This window comes from Equus quagga, chromosome 1, assembly GCF_021613505.1.
Source record: "Equus quagga isolate Etosha38 chromosome 1, UCLA_HA_Equagga_1.0, whole genome shotgun sequence".
NCBI classification, from domain to species: domain Eukaryota; kingdom Metazoa; phylum Chordata; class Mammalia; order Perissodactyla; family Equidae; genus Equus; species Equus quagga.
The window spans coordinates 65,859,698-65,872,881 of record NC_060267.1 but is presented as its reverse complement, the minus strand read 5'-3'; the positions used below and the strand labels follow the sequence as shown (position 1 = coordinate 65,872,881).

Genomic DNA, 13,184 nt, shown 5'->3' with positions numbered 1-13,184 from the left:
AGAAACATTTGGGTCTGGCTCCTGGTGGCCTCTGTTGCATGCTGCCTATGGCAGCCCTCTTGCTTCTTTCATATGCCCAGAGGCCTCAGTTTAGGGTGGTACCTCTAAGCAACTCTGTTATCTATGGCAGATCCTCAGCTCAGAGGTTGGCTTTGTGGGTAATCTTGAAATATGACACTCACACTTCTCATTTATAACAGAGGAAAAGGGAAAAGGAGTGAAAAACATGATTCTTTTTCCCTGTTTCTACCTCCTCTGGGACTACCACAGTCTCCTTCTCTCCCGTTTGCATCCAGCTTGTCAGAATCACTTCTGCTGTCTCTTAAACCCTCTTTCCAGTCAGTGAGCACATCCCGTCCCCACCTCAGTCTGTGGCATTCCTGTATCAAATTGCAGCCTTGTCAGAGACAAGCTGCAGACTAATCAGGTCACAGCTGTTCTATGTCACGTTATATATATTTTTTCTATAATTATTTTTAACATAAATTTTTAACAAGAGGAACACAAGAAGACACAGCAGCAAAGACATCATCTCCTAATGACAAGGCATTTGTTTTCCAGTCGTAATAGAAACAAGAAGCCCAGTGATCCCATTTCCAACTGTGATATGACTCCTATTCACATCTTTCTTGCCTCAATGGAGAGCTAAATGCGTCTTTCACACAACTTATCCACTTTTCTTGGCAGAGTCCCTTCTGGAACCCCTTATTTTGAGAAGGAGCTAAGGCAGAACATCCATCATCGCTTATGTTGGGCCCACATTTCCTGTGCCACCTCCCTACAGCCCCACACCCACCTGTACCGTTCCCAGCGCAGTGGGCGTTTAAGGCCCCAGAGCTCTCAGGTCTCTTCCGAATGGTCTGGTGGAAGATTGAAACTCGATGTCATGTAATTGCACTGTGGAAGCTTGTTTTGCTCATTTTTAGTGTTAAATACAGTTCACTCACTGGTCACATTACCCTCTTAGGCTGAGGAAGGCTTGTTACAAAACACAAGCTAAACACTATATAGGCTAACAATATAACACACTCATTCCTTCCAACCAGACACCAAATCTGACATTCAGCATCTGTCATCTTGCATTTGCAGGTAGCCTAGAGCCACGTGTCGATGAGTTATCAGAGCACTTGTGACACTGGCAACTAGAGTTTGTCATGGAATCCAGCTTTTGCTTATTCTTCTATATGATATTCCCAGATAGATGTACAAAGCTCTGGAGGAACCAGATTGGCTATCTCTACTTACCTGATTTCTGTGACTTCTTGGACATTCCAGGAAAGCGTGTAGATGCCCTACTCCCAGGTTCTTCCCACTACAAATCATTCTATGGTACCAGAGTTAGGTCTGCTTGAAAACTCTCCCTCTTTTTTGAGAAGAATATCTACCCAAATGCCTGTCTGCTACAACTTAACATCCCTTCTGTGTGCTCCCTATTTATTGAAAGAATAAAACAATAGATAAATGAATGAATTACTAATGTATGGGTTTGAGGAAAGGCTTGAAGAAATTTGGGGCCATGGTATGAAAGTTGGTGGTGTTCCTTTTTTATTTAAAGCAGAGAAAAAAGTAGGCATTGCCAGAGACCATTTATATATAGTCCTTGGTTTACTCAGCATGTGATTTCACATGTTTTGGTCTATCCTTTACCCTACTGAGTTTCTAATACATTTCCTTTTTCCTTTCCTCTCACCCCAAGACGGACAAAAATTGTAAACCGTATAACACACCACAAAAAGATTGTTTTGAAATTATTCAAACTCAATAGGAAAAGACGTGAAGGAAAAATGAAAGGGAACTGTAAGGTTAGAAAGAAAATTATAACTGTACCTCTGATCTCAGTGTAAAGCCAGTGGGCTATAGAGGATTCATTATAGAATTTACCCAGCCCAGGACACATGAGAGCTGAGCTCTGGTGCCCTCTGCTCATTTATATGAGACTTAAACTATGAGAAATGTTAAAGAACTGCAGGTGTTTTCAAATGCTTGTGTTTTGATGGCTTGGGGCATGTATCAGTCCGTTTTTGTGGTGTGAGAAATTATCTCAACACTTAATGTTTTAAACAGCAGTGAGTTGCTTATGAGTCTAAGGGTCAGCTGTGCAGTTTACTGATCTGGGCCAAACTTGGCTGAGCTCAGCTTATTTGCTTGTGTCTCTACAGCCAGCTCATGGGGAGAGGGAAAGCAGCTAAGGGCTGGCTGATTGCTGATGGCCTCAGCTGGGTCAACTGGGAAGACTGGGGACTCTCTCCACAGGGTCTATTGTCATCCAGCAGACCAGTCCGGACTTGTTCACACTGCAGCAGAGGGGTACTGAGACAGACAGTGGAAGTGTGTGAAGCGTGTTAAAAGTTTAGGCTTGGAAGTGCCACTTGCCACTTCTGGCACTTTCTGTTGGCCAAAACAAGTCATGAGACAAGACCAAATTCATCAGGGAGGCAGGTGGGGAAGCAGACTTTCCCCCTTGAACACCCTCGATAAGGATAAGCTGCAAAGTCACATTACAGAGGGGCATGGATGAAAGGAGGTACAAAAGATTATGACCACTTTCGCAATCCACCACAGGCAAAATGAAATAGTCATCCTATGAAGTCTTTGTGTTTTTGTTCTCATCCATGTAAACGAATCAAGACCTGATTATCTCTCCTTTTTCCCCTCCCCCTACAGGTCCTCCCCTTCTCCTCCTGGCAAGTAAGAGTCCAGGAATCAAGCCTTGATTCAGTTATATGTATAGGAACAGAAACACAAGGACTTAATAGAGCGTTTCTATTTTGTTTTGCCCTGTGGTAGATTGTGAAAGTGGTCAAAATCTTCCTCCACCTCCTTCTCCTTCAACAAGGATAGAAGAAATTAGCTATGCTGTTTAGGGCTCTAATCTGTTCTTGTAGCAAGAAACTCTTCTCACTGCATCTAACTGTCAAAGCATGTTTCAGAAACCAGACCCCGCTCCTCCTGTGCCTGGCCAGCAAGACCTCTCTTGCTGTCTACGGCCATCTCTCTGAGATGGTGGTAGGGTGTTCGACACAAGCCTGAAAGAGGATTGCGAATCTATTTCTATTTGACTTGCATTATCCCAGCAAGAACCTGAGGCTTTCTTAGGGTTTTTTTTGAAGCTTCAGACCTAAGCTGTCATTCTCAACCCACATAAAGACATCTCTATAACTGGGAACTTTTTGCTGAAACCTGTAGTTTGTATGCCTTTATTCTCCTCAAACTCAACTAGTAAACATCAGGGTGATCCCGTGGGATGAGCCATATTATAGTATCTATCAGCAGGCTCACAATTAGAGTCCAATAGCTGAATAAACAGATTCTCACTTCTACTAAAGCGCCATCTTTATAGCCCTAGCATGTTGCTAGGCAGTGCTGCTTTCTAAGCCTCATTCGCAGGAGGGAAATAAAAAAGCACGTAACGGGGCAGGCCCCGTGGCCCAGTGGTTAAGTTCGCGCACTCCGCTGCAGGTGGCCCAGTGTTTCGTTGGTTCGAATCCTGGGCGCAGACATGGCACTGCTCATCAGACCACGCTGAGGCAGCGTCCCACATGCCACAACTAGAAGGACCCACAACAAAGAATATACAACTATGTACCGGGGGGCTTTGGGGGAAAAAAATAATAATAAAAAAAAAATCTTTAAAAAAAAAAAAGCACGTATGGTTCTTTATAAAGTAATGTGCCACACCCTGATCCATCAGCCCTGCAGATGATACACCCATTCCAGTTCCAGGGTGGTGGAAGACTTGACAAGACCTTGAAGTTCACTTGAAAAGAATTGTAGCGGCTCCCTTTGTCCCCATGACACTCCAGCAAGCAGGCTGTCCATGGCTGTTACTTCATCTCTAAAAGCATACCAGCTCCATGTTATTCACACGGGAAATGGCTAATGGATGGGGAACAGCACTTTGAGGGCTGCAGAGTGGAAGGCAAATCTAAAGTGTCTCTTGGTTTCCTAGGTCCAACGTGGGACCCCGTCAGCTCACCGTGTGGAATACTTCCAATTTGAGCCATGACGACCGACGAAAATACATCTTGAGTGATGAGGGACGACAAAACCAGTTGGGCCTCCGGACCCGCCAGGACATCCCTTTGCCTCCAAGGAGAAGAGAGCTCCCAGCCTCGCTGACCACCAATGGGAGAGCAGACTCCCTGAACGGAGCTCGGAACTCAGTGATGCAGGAGCTCTCGGAGCTCGAGAAGCAGATTCAGGTGATCCGCCAGGAGCTGCAGCTGGCGGTGAGCAGGAAAACGGAGCTAGAAGAGTACCAAAGGACAAATCGGACTTGCGAGTCCTAGGCCACCACGCTGCTCCCCTCTCTCCATTCCTGGCACTCTTCTGAGCCCCTGAGACACTTTGTAATGCTCTTTTGTAACTACTGACAAAGGCGCAGGGAAGCTGAGGTCTGGGTCTTCTTAGAGGTCAAGGCCGCTCTCCGCAGCCTAAAGAGCAGCAGCAGCTCTTCCGAGCTCGCTCCCTAGGTCTCCAGGATAGGCATCTTTTTCAGAGCAGGAATCTTAAATTAGTCAGAGGAGTAAACTCTGTGTAAGGAAGGGATTTGTGAATAACCAGACGACCCTCATTCCTCTTAACCTTTTCACCAGGTGCCACGGTAATATTTCTGGGTTTTAGCCCTTTCTCTGCACTATCAATAAGAGATAAAATTGTCACTCATACCTATGTCTTACTGGGTGGTTGGTTTAATCTTAGCATAGAGCAGAACTATCCAGGGTTGTGGCTTTTGATACAACTCCCCAGGCTAGATTTGTTCCTACAATCCTGACAGGGAGCAAGGTAAGAGGTAGAGAAACCAAGGACAGGGAGCTGGTACTTAAAACATTAACTCAACTCCTAGTATCACAGCAGGCCAAGGATTGACTGGGTCAGGCAAGAGCCATGTTTTGAGGAGGTCCTGGATCTCCGACACCATCCTGACTCACATTTAGTAGGAACATGTTGACCTGCCATGAAGAAAAGGGACAGGGATGTGTGAGTGGGAACAGAGGACAGGCACAAGAGGCATTAAAAATGTCAGCGTGCTTTTAGAACAAAAGCTGTGAGCCAGAAAAGCAATTTTGCTAAGGAATGAATAGGACTAAGCATCTCCACTATAGTGTGTGCCTTTTACAAAGGAAGAAGAAAGAGAAATATAAAGCAAGGCTGTGGCCTTGGCATGAAACTGGAGCATCCCTGGTCGTTGCCTATATAGGATGTGTGAGTTGGCACGGTGGGTTAAGTGAAAATGCTCTGCAAACCACTTACTAGGCCATTTTCAGGTCAGCAGTCACCAGTCTCTTAGCTGTAGGAATCCTAAAAGTGAGCCTAGAACCTGTGAACATCACAAGCTTCAACCTTCAGGAATGTGTCCTGCTTTCCATATCTGTATTGATAATGACCAAGTCAACCTCCCCACCTCACTCCCATTCATCTCTGAGGAGCCTCCAATTCTCCTCCTGGCTCCATCTAATGCTCCCAAGAGACTATGTAAGTAACCTGTTTCCCCTCCACCTGGGCATCCCTTCCCGGTGTGCAACGGCTTGGACATGCCGAAAGGGAAGGGAATATGGGACTATGGAACTTCAGTTCCCAATGTTAGTGTAGCAATGATCAAGGCACTCCTTAGGATGCTGATTGCCAGGGCTCCCCCAGAGGACTGGAGGGGTGGGGAATCTGGATGAGGGCTCGGAAACCTCCTGTTAACCACCATCCCCAGGTGACTGACACATGTGGTTGTTACTATTCGAGAAACACTGTTATAGAATTTGGCTGCCCCAGCGATGGGGAGAGGTGAGAAGAGCCTTCTTGAGAGTTTTTTAAACTTCAGCAAACATCTGCTGATTCCCCTTCCATACAGCCACTCCCATCCCAGGGTGCCATTTAGGACTAGATTTCCTTGTTTATCAATTACCTTCTTTATCTTCTCAGTCTCTTTTCTCCACTCCAGTCAATTTGAAGACCTACAATGAGCTCACAGCACTGTGCCAAGCACTGTGCTCTGTAACAGCTGCAGATCATTGGAAAAGCTCCTCAATTCCAAAATTTCTCCCCCTACTTTTGGATGCAATCCCTGCATTCCCCACTAAGAGCTACCCAGTCCCCCAGGGGAAGAAGTAATTAGAGAACACTTTAGCAATTAGTTAATTGTCTGAGAAAACCCTGGGGTGGATGTAGGCGCAGAGAGACTGATTAGGGAGGTGGTAGGAGGGTTCTAAAGTTAGACTTCATCAACCTCTCAGTAAGGGAACAGGTGAGCCCTGGAAACAGAAAGGACAACTCTGCTTTGAAATGCCCTATCCTCCCACGTTCTCATCACAGGTCCCGAAGTATGTCTGCAACTGCCTTTGGAAGATCATGCCCCTTAGCCATTCCCACCCGTCTGCAATAGCTAAGGATGCTGTAGAGACTGCATCATGCTCTCTGCAGCCCGGAAGGCTGATGTACAGGTGTACCTCAACTCACGCAACAGCCATGCTCCTACTGTTGTACATGGACATTTTTATAACTCAGCTCATATTCTGACTGTGCTTGAGAAGCTGGCTATTTAAAGGAACCCAGAGGTGAATTCTTTTGTAAAGTAAAGAATCCTTTTGTAATGCAATTAATTATCCCTTAATGTATCTGTTTTGTAAGTTTGGATTTTTGTATATCGCGTTTACCTTAAGCTTCTCTACTGAGGCATTCTGAGCAGTAGCCTGCCTGTCCCCGAAGCAGGTGACCAGTGCATGGCTCCTCGAGTATCTTCTGAGGAACTACTTGGCCAACACTGTGGCCAGGATGTGGGGAGACACAGCAGGGGCTGAAAGCGGGCTTCCTGCCATCAGTACTGCTTGAAATGCCTCCAAGTTCTGGATAAAGAAAAACAAAGCATAATTGTTTGTGGTGAAATGAAGCAGTCTTCATGTTAAGTAGCAATGGTTATTTTTATTGGTAGTAATTGAACAGTGTTTTGCAATTTGTGAAACAGTGCGTTGTGTTTTGTAAAAAGACTTCATGAAATGGTGGGTCCTTTGAAAACCCTCCTTTCTGTTCTGCCCCACCTCTGTTCTCTCAATTCCCCTCAGGCTCAAAAAACACAAAGATCAGGAATCTTGAGGCGGAGGGTGGTATTCTGGTAAAGAAGAGATGGGGTGCTACCTTGCCTCCTCTTGTGGGCTCCTATTTCATGAGATCAGGAAGGCCTCCATTCCTTTTCAAGCTCTGATGCTGGGAACTTGGAACATGACAACCTGATTGTGTCGCTCACCCCAACCCAATTTTCCAAGAGGGAATTCCTGACACAGGAAGAATATAATAAAGGATGACTGGGTGGGTTGGGACAAGGAGGGCTACTAGGCTCATGTAAATAATAATAAGGGCCCCACAGTGTGGACACCCTTGTAGAGGGGCAAGGGGATCCCTTCAACCATTAAGTTGGCAGAATGACTGGGACAGACAAGTGAGGCAGCCACAGGGACCCAATCAGTTGAGGTCTTTAACATGCCTGGAGGTGACTCTCCGCTATTCATGGATCTCACTATTGCACAAACCCAATATAGAAGCTGCTGCTTCGGTGCCAAGAGAAGAAGTGGTAAGTGGAGCAACCGCCACGCAGAACAGAGCTATGTGATCTGGGTGACAGACTTCTCAGTGTTGGTGCCGGGTCATTAGGGCCTTGGAGCGAGTAAGCACTTCCTTGGTGTGGATAAAGAATGAAGGGGAAAGAAACTACTTCAGAGCCTCTCTTCCTCTCAACTCATATTTTTGATGGGCAAACCAAAAACCCAACCAGTCCAGAAGAAATTGCTTTCTAGTCATCAAAACCACTTCACTATCTGCAATGTTTAGTTATTCTTTTCTTCACCCACCCACACCGTCCATCTAATCCAGGATTCCCTCACTCCTTTTTTAGATTAGTTCCTAATTGTTTTATGAAAATAATGTACTTATAAGTATTTTCTTAAGGTTTGTAAAGAGTATTTGCATTGTGTCTTCATTTTAATGTGTTTGCAATTGCTCCACTCCAGGAAGAACTGAAATGCTGTCTTGTGAGCATGAAGTGAACGGGCTGCTTTGCTCCAGCCACTTTTCTTGTACAATCACATGGATGGACTAGATGTCCTCAGGTCTTTTCCATCTTCAGTTTCTATGACTGTGGAATAAATGTTCAGACAGAAACTTCACTTTCGGATGTACTGCTGGCATTATCTTCGGGCATTCAAATGTTGCTGTGGCATCAGCCCCTTCCTAACAGGAGACCCACTGCTGCTATGACTTATGCTTGTTTCCTTGGTGTAGTCCAAAGTGGCCCAAAATATGCTGAGAACACTCAGAGCTATGGCATCATGAAATAGAGCTGAAATGGCTTCATCAGAGAGAGACATTCTAGGAAAAGCCACAATATTAAGAGATCTCTGAAAAACTGCCCTGACCACACGCATTTAGGAACTCAACAAACATTTGCTAAACAGCTTGTATTTATGTGCCAAGTGCTGGAAACACAATAGTGAATAAGATGGGCCTGGTCTCTAACTTCAGGGACCTCCTCACAATCTGTCCTTTCCACAACCTGTAAACGGAAAATACAATAATAACTAACATTTACTGAGCACTTATTTTACAAACTGTGATCTCATTTAATCCTCACTAAAACCCCATGAGACAGTTGCTCTAAACCTAGTCTGGAGTAGATAAACCAGACCTCTGGTTTACAAATGGAAAAACTAAGGGTCAGGGAATTATGTGAGTTGCCCAAGGTCACACAGTCAGCATTAGTAGCAGCAGAGATTCACATGCAGGCAGCGCAATTCCAGAACAACCATACTACATTGTCAGGACACTGACCACTCCTTACAACTTCCCCTTCTTCCTCTAACCCCCCTTTAGTTTTTCTGCCATCCTGCCTCCCACCCATGCCTCAGCCTGGCCTCCAGCTCCACAGAATGGAGAGGGAAGCTGATGTGGTAACTGCACCTGCATTGGTCCACTGAACTCAACACTGTAGCCTTTGAGTCTCACAGAAACGGTTTAGGGCATCTCTTTCTTTTTGCTATCTAGCCCAACCAGGAACTGGTGCAAACCACTTTGCAGTCCTCCAGTCTCAGGTATTTTGCAGTTTCTGACAACCCAGGCAGTTTTAGCTGCTGCAAACTTGCCATCATGAATCTGCTAGCTGGATGCATTCTTCACACACATTCTTCCAGAAGACACCCAAATCAAATCTCGTAAAAACATAAACCTACTATTATAAGCTAATTCAACTGCCAACTTACCCAAGCATGTTTTGCATCAGTCATTTTTTGGATGCTTATTTTGAGGCATGCATCAGGTTAGCTGCTGGAGACAGAAAGATAAAACGCAGATTCTGATCTGATGGAGCTCAGTCTAGCAGGCAGACACAAACTGGCAAAACAATGTGGCTTGTGCTCTGATGCACATCGGGTACTATGGGAGCAAAGACACCGTGTGTGTGTGTGGTGGAGAAACTGAGTGGAGGGTAACAGGGATGCCAGGTAAAAGAAACAGTATGTACAAAGTCCAGACCTGCGAAGCTGTGGCAGTCAAGGAACTTAGGAACATCAAATAGTTCAATATGACAGAAACCTAATGCACGAGGCAAGTGCAAGCTGTAAGGACCGGAAAGAAAAGCAGAGGCTAGATAACTGTGCTAGAGTGGATTGGTATCCCAAAGACTCCAGGGACTATTCAAGGATTCTAAGCTGAAGAGGGATGAATTAAAAGACCAGGATCCTCACCACTAGGTGGAACTGTCATTCATATGCATTTTGTTTGTAGGACAGTGAGCAAACAGAGTTAACTTTTTGATATTTTGGAATGACTTGGCCATGACATCATTAACCAAGACAGGTGGATTTAGAGACAGACATAAACACAATGGCCAAGATTCCAAAGGATGTCAGTCTTATTTTTTCCTAGAAATAGGAAGAAAATGTAGAAGAAAGAAAAACTGACCTCTCAATTCTTTGTTTGCAATAATAGAAGTTAATATTTTAAACATTTACTAGCTGCTCGGCACTGTGCTAAACATTTTGCATTTATTGACTCATTTCATCCTCAATACAATCCTGTAATGTGGTTATTATTATTTGGTAGATGAAGAAACTGAATTAGAGCTGAAATAACTTGCTAATACGTGGCAGGGCCATTCTCATCTGAGTCTGACTTCATAATAAATGTGTTTAGCACAGCTCCTGGAAGCACAGTAAGCACTCAACAAACACATCAACAGAGTCGGTGAGCAGGAAAAACCAAAGACCCCTTTGGTTCGAGCCTACTCCAGACCAAAGTGCTATGGGAACTCTCAATGAACAGGGGGACAAAACGGAGTCCTAATCAAGGGCCTGGCAAAGAGACCCTACTTACATTAGAACTATCAAGGCTAAATACACCAGGTTTATATAAGTTTTTGGAAAGACTTCAAAAAGACTCAGAAAGTATTTTCAGTTATTTTCTCCCAGATGACAAGCCCTCTGTTGGTACAGGTCTCCACTTAGGGTAAAAGAAAGAACAACGGAGGTCTGATTATCACATTTTGATTCTGCTACTAAACTGAGTGACCCTGGGGCCTGTTTCCTCACCTTTAAAATAAGGACATGGTTTGAGGTCCCTTCCAGCTCTCACATCCTAGCTTTTAAATCATTCCAACTCTGAAGATTTCAGTAACCGGAAATCCTCAGAGCATATCATTATGTCAATGTGAATATGCTGTGGTTCTAATTTTGTCTACAATTTCCCTCAAGAAAAAGAAGGCTAAATCTATGTGAAGAAAAGCCCCGGCTATCATAGGTTGCCTCTATCAGAGATATTAGTTTCAGAATTTGTAATAATCTCCTTTATTATCACCACAAAAGAAATTTAAAATGCAGCCATATATTTCAGGATAATCCAAATTTGAAAAGTTACTTCAATATATGAAGAAAAGTTATTTCCAGTTAGAGGGTGAAAAAAAGAAATAAGGTTTGAATTCACACATTGGTCCGATAAAGCAGACTTCTGAAGATTTGTTAGCAGAAAGATGGAGCTGAATTAACTTAATCATGCAAAATGTAATGGATACTCCTGTGTGCCAGGCCCTCTGCTGGATGCTGGGGATTAGATTGTTAAGACATTGCCCTTTCCATGTCCTGATTTTAGTAGTTGTGAAGTATGCTAGAAATAAGACCTTAATATCTAATGTTAGGAAATGACCAAAGTTGGGCAGAAATCCCCAGAAGGTAAAGCTCAATTTTTCCTTGTGGTGGGACAATTACATATCTAGGAAATTTTTAATTTACTTCTATGCCAGGAGTTTCCTACTGTGTAAACCCAATCCAACATATACACAACCCACCAATTTTCTACTTACTGTCTCAGTGTGGCTGTCCTATCATGTCAATCAGGTAGACTTTTGTGATAAGAATTGGTCAAAACTTTTCTGCAGACTCACTGGGACTTGAGTTTATCAATTGACAGTCTTCTGGAAAAACTTTAAGGACCAAAATTTAAAGGTATTCCACACTAGCAAACCATGAAAATAGATGAGAACAGCATAAAGCTTCCTTCAGGAACTGGGCATCACTTTCCCAGGAGGTCTAAAAGATGACAGGTGATCACTTCCTTATTGTCCAGAATCTTTCCACGAATCCCCACAGCATCCAATCACACTCATCACTCAAGGGGCATGCACATGGTACTAAGTGCAGAGCTCCTGCCCTTGAAGGAGAAAGATGCCAGTGGATCTGGACTGAGAATAAGAAAAAACAAGGAATCCCAATGGAAATTCATGTAATTTCTGGAATTACAAATTTCCAGAATGCAATAGCTAGTAGAAACAGGTGAACACCTTTGAAAAAGATCTCGATAGCAGGTAAGGAGGTAAAAGCCAAGCCATGTAGTTAAGACATATGCCTTAGGGCATATCAACTCTGACTTTGGTCTAAATTGCCAAGACAATTTCCAAGGTTAACAACAAAAGTAAAGAAAAAAACCAAGAGACCATCCCTGTATGTCCTGAAGCATTTTAAAAAAGAGAAGACTCTAGTACTTCTGTAATACTCTAAAATTGGCATTTGTTTATGAAATTGGCATTAAAGAAATTCTCTTTTTAAGAAGTTCGATGGATCTAGAGCACAGATTCTTAACTTTTTTGGGATTTGTGAAGTTCCAGAATTCCTTTAGCATCTGAAACAAGCTACAAATGACGTACACCCAACACAAATGAAATCTGACAGACAATTTGTGGGTCTTCCTGAAGCCCATTCATCATCCTCTTCTGTAGTGAGAGAAGCCAGAATACCCAAAAATCACAAATGTTTTTGGTCATTATCTGACAATGACTTTAAGAGGACTCCCTGTACTGCCTAGACCTCAAGCTAGTTGGGACTAGGGGTTCCCCGCTCTTCCAAGCTAGTGGAACTTTGCTTAAATCCACCTTCCCGTGGGACTCGTGGTTCCCTCCATAACATTCCACAGGCTCCACCATCATCACTGTTGGGCAGCTGGCTTTCCTAGCCAAGTGTCATAAACAGTCAATATCCAAACCTGCCACCTGCTGCACAAGTAGTCTGCCTCCAAACCAACAGAGTTATGCCCAAGCTTGCCCTGTAAGAAGAGAGCAGCAAGGGGAAAGTGTCCTATTACTGCCTGCACATGCACTGCAGGTCCAGAAGCAGAGCCTCGCCCCATCATGGCTCTGTGTGTGTGTGGGTAGGGGGACAGGGGGATCAAAGGACCCGTGACCTCTTTGATGATGCTGTGAAATTCCCCACTTAGACTCATTTCTCAACCCATACCTCATGACTTTGTGGAATTCATCACAAATCCTGCTGAATATAGGTAGTGACCACAAAAGGACATGGAATTTGTTCTTACCTATCTTCTAGGACAGGTGGTGATCAAGAAGGGCCCCATTTTACACAACCCCTTAGCAGAGATATAAAACACCTCTGGAGTGCTGGTTACTACAAAACTTATAATTCAAGAACTCTCAGCCTAAAGTGCCAGGCAGCCTTATACTTCCTGGATAACAAACCACAATCTCTTACCCCCACAGTGAACTATGGATGGGAACTGAGTAGTCAAATAAACTGTCCTCTTTCAGGCATAATCTCTCCCCAGAACAGACTCAATAACACAACCGGGAGAAAAGTGCTCCAATTAATCAAAGAAATAAATTCTTCAAACACAGCTAGCATCTTAATCTACGTTGATTATTTCTG

General features: G+C 43.9%; 1 protein-coding gene across 1 annotated transcript in view; it reads left to right on the top strand.

The window, feature by feature from the left end:
- The window catches only part of GRIN3A (glutamate ionotropic receptor NMDA type subunit 3A), a 145,396-nt gene extending 141,107 nt beyond the window's left edge, over positions 1-4,289 (top strand). The window contains exon 9 of the mRNA XM_046642242.1: positions 3,950-4,289. Coding sequence (XP_046498198.1) covers positions 3,950-4,289 — 340 coding nt within the window. The remainder of the gene's footprint in view (positions 1-3,949) is intronic.
- Positions 4,290-13,184: the final 8,895 nt, after the last annotated feature.